Raw genomic sequence first — 15,205 nt, 5'->3', positions numbered from 1 at the left:
TTGAAAAACATGAACATTTTTTATAAAATGCGGACATTTTGAATCTCTGAATAAATTTTGGAAAAGGTGAACATTTAGTTTATCTGAATTTATTTTGAAAGATGGAACGATTTTTGAAATCCCAAATGTCTTTTGAATTTTTGAAAATATTAAAATAAGCAACAAATTTTGAACTTCTGAACAATTTTAGAAAATCATAATTTTTCAAAATTCATGAACAAACAAGCAATTTTTTTTGAATTTGTGTTTTTTTAATGGGAACACTTTTCAAAGTCTGAACAATTTATTAAAATAAATAGACATTTCTTGAATTTTTTAGAAGTCACTAACAAATTCTGGAAAACATGAAAACAAAAGGGAAATAGAAAATGCGAAAGTAAAAAAAGAAACAAAAGGAGAAAAAGAGGGAAAAGAAAAAATAAAAAGGAAAAAAAGAAAAAGAAAAAAGAAACATGAATAAGGAAAAAAGAGAAAAAGAAACAACCTGAAAAAGCAGTAATTATCGCTTCAGGAACCTTCTGGAATCTTCCATGAGGTTGCCAAAACCGGATTTTGTCGATCGCTCACTCACGGCTAAAGTGGGTCGGCCCAGTTACTCGTCCGTTCCTTCTCTCATGTCCGTTTCCATGACAAGTTGAAGCAAAATGCATCATATAGGAAAACACGTACGTTCACCTATGTTATATTTTTTTAAGAATTTTTTCTATTAGTGGTGGTACTAATTTTTTAAGAGAAAGGCTCCAAGCTTGGCCCAAAAATGTGTGGTTGCCAAGTCATAAGAACAGGCATTCTGGGCCAAAAAAATGTAGTTGTGTAGGGACTCAATCTTGAGATTAGCCATGTAGAGTACAAAGGACATGGCTAATTAGATAATCCCACCTAGCCTCTCCATACAAATTATCGCCAATTTAAATGCGTCTGTGAGTTGCCTGCAAAAACAAGGAGCCTGCTTGAGAATCAATAAACAAAGATGCCGATAATTAAATTGGATGAAGAAAAGTTCCTATTAATCAAATGAGATTGCTCGCTAGGAATTCTATGATTAGATGGGCAGATGGGAGAGAGAGAGGACCTTGATTAAATAAATAGGCTTGGAAAGGAGTTGAAATTAAAAGAAGGAATAAATAGGCGTGGTAATTAACCTACATGTGTGGGTGTTTGAAGAGTGATTTGAGGGCGCGACGTGTGACGTGCATGGACATATTGGCGCTGAATTGTTGGCAACATAACATGCATGGTGGAGGAGCTTGGCAACTGGCCAAACTCACCGCCTTGAGACTGATCTTCGTTTCTTTTAAACCTCATGTTATAAATTTGGCTTAGCCATGTTTATATTGTACAATTTGTCCATGCTAAAATGTGATGACCAAACTCACCGTCTTGAGACTTATCATGTTTGTCGTAAATAGATGGACAAGTGACCACCATCTACGATAGAGGAAAAGTAGCAACTCATTGGGGGTGCATGAGAGTTTATTTCTCCCATTGCAACGCATATACATGTTTGCTAGTCTATGATAAAAGATGCTCAACGGGTAAAATCTTGTAATCTTTCGCTCTTTTGGTTTCTTTGTTATTCATCTAACACATGTCTTCTAACTATAGGCTCTATGAAAATGCAACTGACCCCAATTGATCAAAAAAATGCAACTGACCCCACTACCCGGGACTGATTTCTCGGATGCTTCACAAATTCAAATGCTAGGACATTCTAAAGGACACTTTAAAGCGTCAACAGATTCTTGGTCATCTTCATTGGATTATTGTAAAAGTAACAATGCTTAATTTTGTTTAATCAATTTAAATTAAAATAGGGACACATGGCAGCTCCAAATAGGCCGGTACTGATTCAGGGTTGAATTAAGTCGTGGTCGTTGGATTTTAAGATCAATGGACGTCAAAGATCTACATATTTTGTTTCACTTATTAAGTGAATGCCCGTGCGTCGTCAGATCTAAGATGGACGAGTGAGATTACATCTGGAGCTCACCAGCAGCGCTAGGTCGTCGGAACACAGGCACAACGGCGACGTTCTCGGGGTTGACAGATCGGGCGCCATGGTCAGCAGAGTCGATGTACTATACGGTTTGGTTTGTCTTGATGTTGTAAAGCTCCTGGTGCTCTAGTCGGTCGTCGGGGACAACGGACGCAACTTCTGGAGTTCGCTGGAGTTGGCACTGGTGGCGGTTCTCCTCGGGTGAAGACATGGGCATCGATTTGGTGCGTCTATGGGCAGGCAATGCAACGAGGTCAGGGGGGCGTGTGTGGTCACCGCAAAGATGATGAAAAAGGTGTGCGGCTCGGGCATGAGCTTACCTGGCCGAAGTTGACGAAGTCACAGCGGCAAGGCCCGGGTGTGGACGAAGTCAGGCTTCCAGGGGTTCCGGTGGTGCAGGGGATGTCTAGGAGCAGCGCACGACGATGTTGAGGCTACTGGTGGTATATGTTGGTCCAGAGGGGTTCAAGTTTGGCCGGAATTGAGCCGCGGTGGTCGGAACAGAGGCGGGTGATGGGGGTTCATGGTGGAGCATCCCGGCAGCAATGTCCGACGGGTTTTGGCGCAAAAGAGAGAGGGGTTTGAGGTGGATTTATAGGACAAGCTCGCAGGGGCTGGTGTGCATGGGAGTGTGGAGACATGGAGATCGTGGGCACGCGTCCGGCGTGCTCGGATCATGGGCGCGTTGTGCGGGATGGAGGTTGAAAAAGACGCAACTAACAGGTGGGTCCCGCATGGAAGCAACAGAGAGAGAGAGAGAGGGACGAGAGAGAGTGGTGTGATGTCAGTCGTCGGATCTGGAGTGTGCGGCTCAGATTTGAAAGACGCATACCCCTTCGACCCTTAAGTTTGTTTCTTAGACAACCTTCGGCCCTTAAGTGACTTATTAGGCAGGTTGAGCTGGCTGCTGCTGCTGGCCCAGTTGGGCTGGCTGGCTCGCCTAGCTCTTTTCTTTATGTTTATTTTCCCTTTTGTCTTCTATTTCTTTCTAAAATCATTTCTGATTTGAATTTGAATTTTATTCAAAAGGAAAACTTATTCTAAATTCAATCTGAAATATTTATAAATTGTTAGACATTTATTTAGGGCCTATTGATCATTAATTCTGCCATTTTATTTTCAAAGCCTTGTTTAAAATGTTTCTTTTGAATTATTTTTGTTTCCAATTAAGTTCTTTTTCTATTATTCAAATTTGACTTTCTGTCAATTTCTTTATTATTTGTATTGTCAACTTGTTTTGAGAATTTTATTTTATTTCCAACGGTTGCCCCATTAGGGTTCCATTTTGGATTTGAGATGGCTTTAGGGTTTCTTTCGGAAAGCTAGGATTTTACTATTTAGTGTTTTATTGAATTTCTTCCAACTCTAAATAACACATACAAGGTCCTACTTTCAAACAAGTCAAGAATTCCTAGACAATTTCTAGATAAATAGCAAGCAATCCCAAGTATTTATAGAAAAGTTTTACTTCCTTGTGGATTTTTAAACATTCCATATTTGGGAAAAATCTGGGATGTGACAGGCAGTCAAGTGTGCGAAAGCCGCCGAGGCACAGGAATGGCCTCGGCGTTCGAAGGGCATCGACGGTGTGGATCTTCTCGTCCCGCTGAAAAGGGTAAAAGGCAAAAGGTTGAAGTTGTCTTGGTTGCACAGCCTAAGGCTCACAAGTTGCCTTGACTGTGCCGCCCAAAAGCACCAAAGGGATTTGGTAGCGCCCCTGAATAGTCCTGGCCATGGGCCGCTCGGCCCGAAAAAGCCCGGCCCGACCCGGTCTGACGCTGCTCCCGTGCCAGGCCCGGGCCTAGGTTTTGAGCCTGAAGACTAGGTTGGGCCGGGCCTGGGCCCGCTGTTTCTGCCATTTACTAAAGATGCCCGAAGCCCGATGTGTTTTTTGTTGTGACGGGCCAGGCTTGAGCATGAAAAGTAGGCCCGACAGCCGGGCCAGGCTTGGGCCTAAGTTTTCTACCTCGGGCTTGGTCAGGCCCGGCCCGGAGGATGGCCAGGTCTACCCCTGAGTAATCTCATTACTACACTCTATGGGGTCATCAGTTAGTTGCACTAGTGGGGAGCAGGGCCGGCCCTGGAGTATGGCCGCTGGGGCGACGACCCAGGGCCCAAGCGGGAGGGGGGCCCATGATGTAGTATATATACATACTATTACCCAGCAAAAACTAGGTAAAAAAACGAGATGGGCTAGGGCGCAAGGCCCATGCGATCGATTACGAAGCGTTACTCGGCACCTCTTTTTTCCTTCGTCTGGATTCTGGACAGTTCGTCTCTAATCTCTTCGTCCTGCCTGCCGCCCGTTGCTCGGCGCCTCCCCGTCTCGTCCGTCGCCGGCTCGCCGCTGCGCGCGCCGCACAGCAGTCCGGTAGCCCAAAGTCTGCAACGAGTCAACAAAGTAATCCATGATCCATTCCATCCGCCAGTTTCTTCAGCCCGTGAGCACACCACAATCCACAGAGTTAGTAATGGTACATATACGTATCCATGATCCATCCATGTTCCTGATGACCTGATCCATCCCCCCAAATCCCAATTTGACAATTTCAGCAGTATATTTTATTTTTTATTTAGTATGTACGTATTCAACTATCCATCTATGTATGTCTAGGGTTCCAATCATCCGATGTATAAATTCTTAATTCTTTTTACCCTCTTTTCTTCATGATTTTAGGACATTATCCTGCCATGTTGCTTAAGAAGAAGCAATTGTTGGGTGCTGAAAAAAGGAGAAAAGGGAAAGAAAGTGATTTGAAACTTCAACCACTGATTGGTTCTTTGAATAAGTACTTTACATCGTTGACAATGCAATTCTTTCATTGACCAGTCGCTTTGATCTGTTAGTTTCATTTTGCTATCCTTTTAGTATTATTGTTGTCTATGGAGTCAGTTTGAATTTAGTTATTATTGTTATCGATGGAGTCAGTTGAATTATTATAGTCAAATTTTAAAGGTTGAAAGTTACATAGGGGCCCATGTCGCCAAGTTCGCCTTGGGCCTCCCAAAACACAGGGCCGGCCCTGGTGGAGAGTGGATGTTCACATACTTATATTATTACGATTTTGTCAACATACTTCTATTATTATGATTTTGTCCTTTTCGTTGCTGATAACAACGACAGGGTCATAGATCCGAAAGTCCTGGGTTGGCCATCATAGTTGCGATTTTTCTTACAATATAATACTCCCTTCGTCTGAAAATAAGTGTCGGGATTTTCGTTCAAATTTGGTTTAGGACGAGGGAATAAGAAATATATTTTTTAACTTTTTATTACAAAGAAGACCCTTGATAAAACTACGAGATACATAGGCTCTATTTCCCAACCACCAATTAACCAAACAAGGAGATATGAATTTGCCAATCCAAAACTTGATCCACAGTTCAATACATGGAACGGAAGAAGGTAAGACTCTTGCTGTGTCAGTGTCAGTGTCAGTGTCACTGTACCAAGTGACCTGTATGATACATTCTACTACACAGGATAAATTCCCAGCAGCACAGGATACGTGAATAACAGGATAAATTCCCAGCAAGCCATCTTTGTGTTGACAAAAAGCATCTCACATAACACCGTGGACAGAGTACCTCATCACGGTGTTGTATCGAGAACACACACACCGTGGACTTAATAAGGTCAAAACGCACCTAACATTGTCCCATTCATAACCTTATACTCCCTCCGTCCGAAAATACTTGTCATCAAAATGGATAAAATGGGATGTATCTCTGATACATCCCATTTTATCCATTTTGATGACAAGTATATAATACTAATACCAAGTCAACAACAGAAGTAGGGGATTACAAACCATGGACATCAGGTTGCACCAGAACATGATACTAGCAAAATAGAGGAAGCTCTAAATATTAATAATCGTCTCCTAGCCTCAACCTCCCATCATACAGGCTTACCAAGTCTTATATAACCTAAATAATAAATAAAATTCTGATCCTGACTAGTTAACCAAGCAAGAAAACAGGCGCGCATATACATGTTGACAGCCAAGAAACCATAACGCTGGTGGGCACACTCATACCTCAACAAACCACCTACTGTGTGTCCATCGCATTCCCCTCATCATCCTCTCCTTCTTCCGCTGGGTTAGTAGTGATGGCAAGCTGATGCTGTGGCTTCTTGCGAGAGGATCACTGAGGCACTGTCGCTCGTCGTTTCAAATTCTCCTTTGAAACTGCACAAAAAAGAACAGATTTTTGGTGTGAAAAAGAAACCCTTGTCCTTCTCCTTTAAAACCACAACTAACAAAGCCTGGCAACACAATAAGACTATACGACAACAAATCCTAGTTCTAGAATGTACTAGGAACATCCATGTTAAGAAAAGGAACTTTGTTAATAGGAAATCTTGTAGTCACCAAGTTAAAGCGTCGGTTTTGAAGTCATATATGAACCTGTATTTAATTAACCACCAGATGGAACTGAGATGATACAACTACAATTCATGTCATGGTCTACATCTTGAATGAATTTGAGCAAGGCATATTGACGCATATTTATCATTAACAGGGAGGCGATGGTAAGGTACCTGGGGGCATGAGATGGCTGGAGATGGCGGTGCGCATGTAGGTGTTGGGTCTCTGCATATCGAAGTCCTGCACATCCAGCAGCTTCCCATGCTTGATGTCAACAGTGATCACTCTCGAGTTGCTGCTGGTTCTGCTACTGACATTGGTCCTGAGGTACAAGAAGCCATCTTCATGGGCGCTGAGAATGGGGTTGGTAACAAATAGAGACTGGGGCAAGTTGTAGTTGGAGATATCACTAGAACGGAGTTCGTGCTCCTGCCGGAAGCTCAAACCACCCCGGGTTTCCAAACCCTCATTGAGCCCCTCCAGGATCCATGTGACCACCGTCCAGCCACTAGGGGTTTCTGAGTAAGGGATGTTGGGGTCGGTGTGGATCTGCAGGTCAACGAACCTGATGATGCCAGAGTCTTTGACAAAGACAATGTCCCGAAAGCGGCATCCAATGTCCAGGGGAATAGGGAGGCAATTTTGCGGCTGCCTTGGCTTCGGAAGGGAGACATAGCGAAGCGGGCTGTAGGGTGTGTGGTCTGCAAGCACGTCAGAGAATAGTATGCCATTCCAGAGGTCGACCCAGCCCATGATGCCACGGCTGGAGCCACCGATGGTGATGACCATGTCGATGTCGCAGATATAGTCGAATGGCAGCAGCGGCTGTGGAATAGCAGCTGGCTTGCGGGTCCAAACCTGGGTTTTGGAGTCGTAGATGCACAGGTAGTATGGGCCATGTGGGCTATTGCCAGAGTCGTGGAAATAGTCGTAGGCAAGCGCTACGATTCTGTGGGCATCGAAGTCCTCATCCTCCTTGGGGAGGGCGGCGACGGAGGGGCTGAGGACGGAGGTTGGGGGCGTGGAAGGGAAACTTTTGGGGCGGGCAAGTGCAACGGCAGGGCTGAGGATGGGGGCAGGGGGCGCGAGGGGGATTTTGTGGGGGTGAGCATGGGTGAAAATGTTGCTGTTGTAACGCACGACACCAATCGAGCTGGAAGGGATGCAGTCGACTCCCGTGCTTGGCAACATGCTGGCGGGGATGTGCGGGACCCAGATGAGCTCCGGCTTCCCCGCCGGTGAGGATGGTGCCTGGTACACCAAGTATTCGTAGTTGTTCTTCTTGGACCCGAAGGCGGAGGGGCGGCTGCGCCCGTGGCAGAGGGTGATGACGGCGAGGTTACCCTCCGTGGCGAACACGAAAGGCTCGCGGAAGAACAAGCGGGTGTCTTCTTCTTTGTCGTTGGGGCAGGAGGCGTGGCAGCAGAAATAGGAGAGACGAGGCGGCCGGGCGAAGCACAGAGTGACCCACAGATCCACCTCCTTGCCGTCCAGATCCCTCTTGAATTGAAGGTTGACGGAAGTATGGTTTTTCTTGTCGACCATGTAAGCGACGCGGTCGAGGAGGACTTCCCCCCAGTCCTTCGCCGCCGGCGCATCATCCAAGGCCGGCGGACGCAAAGAGGCTTCGTAATAGCCTTCGTGCGGCATGGTGGGTCTTGTGCGATCTCACACAGGCGTACTCCTATCTAGGACTGGTGGTGGTACTTATTGAGAGGAGGGGTGAGGTCTAAGAATCACAATCAGATTGTAGTCGGAACCGGATTCATGGACAAACACGAGAGGGAGACGGAGTGCCCTCCGGCAAGAAGATGGCGGAAGAAGATGGAGTGGGAGTGGGGAGTGGGGAGAAGGAAGAAGGGGAATGGACTGGCTCGGCGGCGGCGGAGGGAACATCTACTGATGCCTCTCCAACAAACAACACACGGTGGCCGCCCGTCCGCTGCAAACCCTAGCGCCCAAACCTGGCCACATATGGGCCGGCCCTTTTATAAAAGGTTTGCTAGCGCTCCACTGCTCCTTCCCTCTTTATTATGTTTTTTTTTGGAAACTCGTTATTTTTCCTTATCTTTGCATACCCATGTGTATTCATATTTATATAATATACTCCTTCAATACCAATTTTTTTTAAAATTTGTTTAGATACTGATGTTTTAGTGTTAGTGTTAGATACATTTATATCTAGATAAATCTGCGATGAGTGTTTTTGGGACGGAGGTAATACTATAACTAACTAATTGCTCGTGTGTCGCAACCAGGGCATACATATTCTACTGATTAAACAATAATCGTGTTCAACATATAAGGCATCCTTAGACATTCATTGTCACACATGATTGCAGTTCTTGATTTCTGACTAATACAAGATTATTCTTTCACAAAGAAAGTAAAAACAAAGCTACCAACATTGGCAAAAAAAAGCAGAATCGAGTGGTTCCGGTTCAAAAGAAAACATCCATGGCAAGAGCAACTAATCAGGAGTACTCTTTCGGGAGCCACGCAAGGGTCACTTTTGATGGCTGGGAGCGTGTCACTTGGCGGCTCTCAGTCGCCGTCACGTGTCGCGCTCCGTGCTCCCTTCTTTTTTTTACATGCTTACGGCTTTTACATGACTTTTTTTTCGGATTTTTGGTTTTCCTCAGTTTTTCTTAGGTTTTGGACAAAAAATCTAAAAAAGATTGCATCAAAAAACATGATTTTTTTTCCAGGTTTGCTTTTTCATGTCTAGATGTGAAATAGTTATCTACATCTAACTCTTAAACCGTTTGATAAAAAAGAACATCAAGATTTGTGTTCCCGGCTGTCCTGCTTACGGCTGTTCCCGGCTCGTAACGAGCGGTTCCGGAGCACTCCGCGCGTGACAAGTGTTGCGCGCGGAGCGCTCCCACAAGGGAAAACCACCTGACGCGGTTGGTTCCCGATTTTCCCTTTCTGGTTTGTGGTTTCATGCGTTTTGCAGTTTGACCCTCGAACTACTAGAATTTTTTGTTTTCCCTTTCCGCGCAATCACACAAAGAAAATACCAGTTCGCGCACTTGGTTCCATGTTTCCCTTTCTCGTTTCCCTTTTTGTTCCCATTATATTTCCGGGGAATGGAGATTTATGGGGTAGTTACGGGCGGGGACTACCAACACTATCAAATGTGAAATTTCAAGTAAGGAAAAAACAACAACTTTTTAATGTAAAACGGCAGTCTTCAGAATCGTTCAATCGTGTGAATTCTGTATAGGCACAGGTGTACACTAGTAGAGGCACGGGTGTATAACTTTACTAAATTGAAGAACAGCGCCTCCGGCGCGAGGGAACCTCCTGCTTGCCTTTAGCTCGTTTAATTTTCATAAACATCTTGAAGGGGGGGCATAGGTCGAAGTGTGTGCTGGTCGTGCAGCGTGCTGATTCGTGCGGCGCATTGTCCGTCGTGGTGTGACACGGCGCCTCTGGCACGAGGGAACCTCCTGCTCGCTTTCATCTCGTTTAATTTTCATAAACATCTTGAAGGGGGGCATATGTCGACGTGTGTGTTGGTTGTGCAGCGTGCTGGTTCGTGCGGCATGCTGGTTCGTGCGGCGCATTGTCCGTCGTGGTGTGACACGGCGCCTCCAGCGCAAGGGAACCTCCTGCTCGCCTTCGGCTCGTTTAATTTTCATAAACATCTTGAAGGGGGGCATAGGTCGAAGTGTGTGTTGGTCGTGCAGCGTGCTGGTTCGTGCGGTGTGCAGGTTCGTGCGGCGTGATACGTCTCCAACGTATCTATAATTTTTTATTGCTCCATGCTATATTATCTACTGTTTTGGACCATATTGGGCTTTATTTTCCACTTTTATATTACTTTTGGGACTAACCTATTAACCGGAGGCCCAGTCCAGAATTGCTGTTTTTTGCCTATTTTAGTGTTTTGAAGAAACAGAATATCAAACGGAGTCCAAACGGAATAAAACCTTCGGGAACGTGATTTTCTCACCAGATATGATCCAGGAGACTTGGACCTCCCGTCAAGAAAGAAAGGAGGCAGCCACGAGGGTGGAGGGCGCCCCCCCTAGGGCGCTCCCCCTGCCTCGTGGGCCCCCTGAGGGAGTCCTGGATTAGGGGGTGTTCGGATAGCCGGACTATACCTTCGGCCGGACTCCTGGACTATGAAGATACAAGATTGAAGACTTCGTCCCGTGTCCGAAAGGGACTTTCCTTGGCGTGGATGTCACATCCCTAGCTTCTGGCATTGCTCTAGGCTAGCTCATGTGTGCATCATATTTAAATTCTGAAACCTGAACTGAGGAATTTTGGAAACCTCAAAATCTAATTAAAAGAAGGGCAAGCAACCCTTAAATTGCATTCTGTGAATCCAAAATGCCCTAAAAATAGTTTTGTGAATTTTGGCAAGGGTTATACATCAAACCAAAATTCTGGAATATTTTTAAGGAATTATTTGGTCTCTGAATTTAAATCAATAATCTATTTGAATTTGGGGATATATTCATAATATATAATGAATATATTTTCAAATGTTTTGAAATATTTTATGTACTTTTGGAATAGTCCAGAGAGGTAACATAAAATATTTCAGAATGTTTTGGCACTGTTTGAAATTATTTTGAATTTGAAAACAGTGGCAAAATAAAATAAAAAGGGAAACAGAACAGAAAAAAATAAAAGGAGCAAAGCTTACCTGTGCAGCCCACCAGAGCCGGCCCAGCTCCTGTGCTGGTCCAGCACTGTGCGGCCCAGCCCACCGCGGTCGCCACCGTCTTCAACCTCCTGCCAGTAGGCAGGAGGGCGTGTGCCCGACGCGCGCGCGCACGCTCCGGCCACCTCCTGCTTACCCGCTCGCCGCTGGAGGCACCCGAGGGCGCCACGCACTCCCCCTCGCCCCTGCACCTCCCCTCTCTTCCCCTGGACCCCGTTCCCTCCTCTGCTCTCTCCCTGCACGCGCCCGAGCGGAGCTCGTCGTCGCCGACGCCGTTCGCCGTAGCCACCGTGCTCCCCACTGCCACCCGAAGTACCCAGGAGATCCGCCCCGACCCCCTCTTCCTCCTCGCCGAGAAGCACACCGCGGGAGCCCCTGCATCACCGCCATCGCCGTCGTCTTCTACCTCGGACCCGCCGGCCATCTTCGTCAAATTCGTCGGCTCCGGTGCCTCCCCGAGCTCCCCGAGGCCACCGTCGCAACCCCTGTGAGCTTGCCTTCGTTTCCCCTCATCTCTCTCCCTCGCGTGCACCCTGTAGCCGCCGCCCCACGAGCACCCGAAGCTGCCGTCCGCCATGGCCGGTGAGCTCCGTGCTCCCGAGCTCCTCCGCCTGCGCTCGTTGTCTCCGGGTGTTCCTGGTGACCCCAGCATCCCGTAGAGCCCATCAGCTGACCTCGCCGTGCCGTGTAACGCCGAACCCGAGCACGCCCGAGCTCCGGCCGCCGCTGCCGAGCTCGGGGCCATCGTCCCCGGCCGCCCTAGCTGCTGCTGCTTGCTGAAACGGGTGCGGGTGAGCTCCAGCTCCCCGTAGCCGCTCTCCTCCGTCCATTTGGACGCCGGAGGAGCGATCCCGAAGCCCTCCGCCGTGCCTGTTGCCGCCGGCGTTGAGCCGCCGGCCTGTTTGGGTCATTTGACCGAGGTTTGACCCCCCTGGGTCGATGACAGGTGGGGCCAGCCCCCTGTTAATTAGTTAGTTTAATTTAATTAAACAACCCCCCCTGCGGACACTGACAGTGGGCCCGACCCCCCCCCTAACCTTTAATTAAACTAAATAAACCCCTGTTAACCCCTGTCACTGACGTGTGGGTCCCACACGTCAGGTTTGACCCGGGGCAGCCCTGTTGACTTGCTGATGCAAGCATGACGCAGTGCTGATGTCATAACTCATTCTCTGGATTTAATTTAATTCTGAAATTCCAGAAAATGCCTAAAACTTCAATAAATCATAGAAAATTAACCGTAACTCCAAATTAAATAATTTATATATGAAAAATTATCAGAAAAATTCAAGGAATCCATCTGTACCATTTTCATGCATGTTAGAACAACTTATCACTACTGTTTAGGGCAAATCAATTAAAGGGCATTTAAATAATCACATATGGAGTTTGAATTTGAATCTTGTATTCAAACCAACTTCATTTAATCTGGTGCTAGTTGCATTAGCCCAAAACACATTCATTTTGCCATGTCATGATCATGCATCATATTGTGCATTGCATTGATTGTGTTCCTTTCTGTGTTGCCGGTATTTGTCCCCTCTCGATAGACGTGATACCGATGATGTGATCGTTGACACTGATGAAGACTCAATGTTATCTTCAGAAGTGCCAGGCAAGCAAAACCCCCTTGTTCATTCCGATACAATCCTACTCTCTCGCTCCTGCTCTCTTTTACTGCATTAGGACAACACCGATTCATCTGTTACTTGCTGCGGTAGCTGAACCCCTTTATCCTCTGCATGACCTGTCATTGCCACAGTAAATAGATGAAACCCACTAGCATGAGTAGGAGTTGTTTGAGCCCTGTTGTGCCTACTCATTCATGCTTGTTTGTCATGCCTGCTACTGCTTAGAGTTGAGTCAGGTCTGATTCATCGGGGATGAATCAGAGGTGTGTGAACATGTCCTACTGTGTGTGAGCTAAGTGTGTGAACACGATTTGGTAAAGGTAGCGGTGAGAGGCCATGTAGGAGTACATGGTGGGTTGTCTCATTGCAGCCGTCCTCAGGAACTGAGTTCTGTGTTTGTGATCCATGATTCAGCTACTACCATACATTGGGCCCGAAACCAATGGACCCTCTCGGCTTCTTATCACCCTTGTCCTCTGTCCAGGAGTTGCAAGTAGTTTCTGGTGTTTGTAGTATGCTGGAGGCCGTGGACAGCGCTGACCGTAGGGGTGGGCTGTGATGCGGTAGGCACGTGGCACGGTGTAACCGGGCGCCCGTTTGGTGTCTCGGGAACCCTGTTCACATCGTTTGGGGCTGTGAGCGAAACTCCGGCCGGATCTCCTCATGGATGGAACCCGAATAGGCGATAAACCTGGACTAGAGACTTGAGTGTTTAGGTAGGTCGTGGTCTACACCCACGTCGGCTTTCGCTTGAAGTCTGCCGAGCACATGTCGTGTGCAGACGCTAAGTGGTGGAAACATGTATGAAGAAGTACACCCCTGCAGGGTTATCATCATCTATTCGAATAGCCGTGTCCGCGGAAAAGGACTTCTGGGTTGCTTATATCAGTTCATAGACAAGTGAAAGTGGATACCCTAAAATACGCAAGATAAGCGTGAGTGCTATGGATGGCGTTCTCGTAGGGAGACGGGAGCGGATCCATAGTGGTGTATTGATATGGTGAATATGTGGACTCGTGTGCGCCACCTCAAAAGAGTTACTTGCAGTCGTAGTTTAGGATAGCCACCGAGTCAAAGCTGGCTTGCTGCAGTTAAACCCCACCATCCCCTTTGTTGATAATGATGCATATGTAGATAGTTCTGATGTAAGTCTTGCTGGGTACATTTGTACTCACGTTTGCCTATTTTATGTTTTGCAGAGAGACTTCAGTCTCACTAGTAGTTCCGCGTGGACTTCGACGTTTAGCTTGTTACCTCAGCTACGATCTTGTGCCCTCGGCAGGATCTGATAGATAGTCAGGCTTCTCAGCCTTTTTCATTTATAGATGTCTGTACTCAGACATGATAGCTTCCGCTTGTGCTTTGACTTGTATGCTCTGAGTGTTGGGTCATGAGACCCATGTTTGTAATATCTCGCTCCTCGGAGCCTATTGAATAAACTACTTGAGTCGTAGAGTCATTTTGTGATGCCATGTTGTATTGCACATATCGAGCATATTGTGTGTATGTTATTGAAATGCTTGGTATGTGTGGGATCTGACCATCTAGTTGTTTATCTTTAGTAGCCTCTCTTACCGGGAAATGTCTCCTAGTGTTACCGCTGAGCCATGGTAGCTTGCTACTGCTCTGGAACACTTAGGCTGGCCGGCATGTGTCCTTCTTCGTTCCTGTGTCTGTCCCTTCGGGGAAATGTCACGCTTTGAGTACCGGAGTCCTGTTAGCCCGCTACAGCCCGGTTTACCGGAGTCCTGCTAGCCCAGTGCTACAGCCCGGACCCACTTGCTGATGACCGACACGTTCGAAGCTGGGTCATGGATGCCTGTCCCTGTAAGTCTGTGCCACTTTGGGTTTACGACTAGCCATGTCAGCCCGGGCTCCTTATCATATGGATGCTAGCGACACTATCATATACGTGAGCCAAAAGGCGCAAACGGTCCCGGGCAAAGGTAAGGCGACACCCGTGGGGATACCGTGCGTGAGGCCGCAAAGTGATATGAGGTGTTACCGGCTAGATCGATGTGACATCGAGTCGGGGTCCTGACAGCGTTGGTATCAGAGCTTGACTGCCTGTAGGATTACCAAGCCAAACTGGTCGAAGTTGAGTCTAGAAATTCTTTAGTTATATAAGGGAATTGATTGTGGGATGGAACGTAAGGCTCTTTTTACTCCTTATACCTCATGCCCTTCTGATCTGAGTCATCATCTTCTCTTCTACGGGGATTAAGAACTAGGCTATCTCTTCTTTCCATCAGGATCACGTGTTACTAATCCGTAGACTTATAGATTGTTGGACTTAAGCCTCGTTTCAGTTCCTACTACTTTCGTATGTTAATTGTTGATCTCGAGACCTTGATATTGTGCTTCTGAGTGGTTATGCCACCATTATTGTGAATGTCTCAAATCTTTTCTGAGCATTTACAGCCGTTATGCTGTCCGAGTCATCCCAGGTTTCTAAGTAGTCTGATGCATTTGCAAATCCTTTCTTCCCGTTTCAATGTTCCCATGGGCCGGATTAACCACACTA

The 15,205-nt window shown here is 46.8% G+C and overlaps 1 protein-coding gene and 1 long non-coding RNA gene across 2 annotated transcripts; both read right to left on the bottom strand.

Moving 5' to 3' along the window:
* Nucleotides 1-577: 577 nt before the first annotated feature.
* Nucleotides 578-2,541, bottom strand: LOC123057999 (uncharacterized). The gene is made up of 3 exons (XR_006427028.1): nt 2,317-2,541; nt 1,991-2,226; nt 578-929 (listed from the first exon to the last, which is right to left on the bottom strand). It is a non-coding gene; the product is annotated as an uncharacterized lncRNA (long non-coding RNA).
* A 3,252-nt stretch (nt 2,542-5,793) lies between these two features.
* LOC123060430 (uncharacterized) lies at nt 5,794-8,313 on the bottom strand. The gene is made up of 2 exons (XM_044483153.1): nt 6,543-8,313; nt 5,794-6,189 (listed from the first exon to the last, which is right to left on the bottom strand). The coding sequence occupies exons 1-2, from the start codon at nt 8,017-8,019 to the stop codon at nt 6,146-6,148; spliced, it is 1,521 nt and encodes a 506-aa protein (XP_044339088.1). The 5' UTR covers nt 8,020-8,313; the 3' UTR covers nt 5,794-6,145.
* Between the last annotated feature and the right edge of the window lie 6,892 nt (nt 8,314-15,205).

This window comes from Triticum aestivum, chromosome 3A (assembly GCF_018294505.1).
Source record: "Triticum aestivum cultivar Chinese Spring chromosome 3A, IWGSC CS RefSeq v2.1, whole genome shotgun sequence".
NCBI lineage: Eukaryota > Viridiplantae > Streptophyta > Magnoliopsida > Poales > Poaceae > Triticum > Triticum aestivum.
This window is presented reverse-complemented; position numbering and strand designations above follow the sequence as displayed.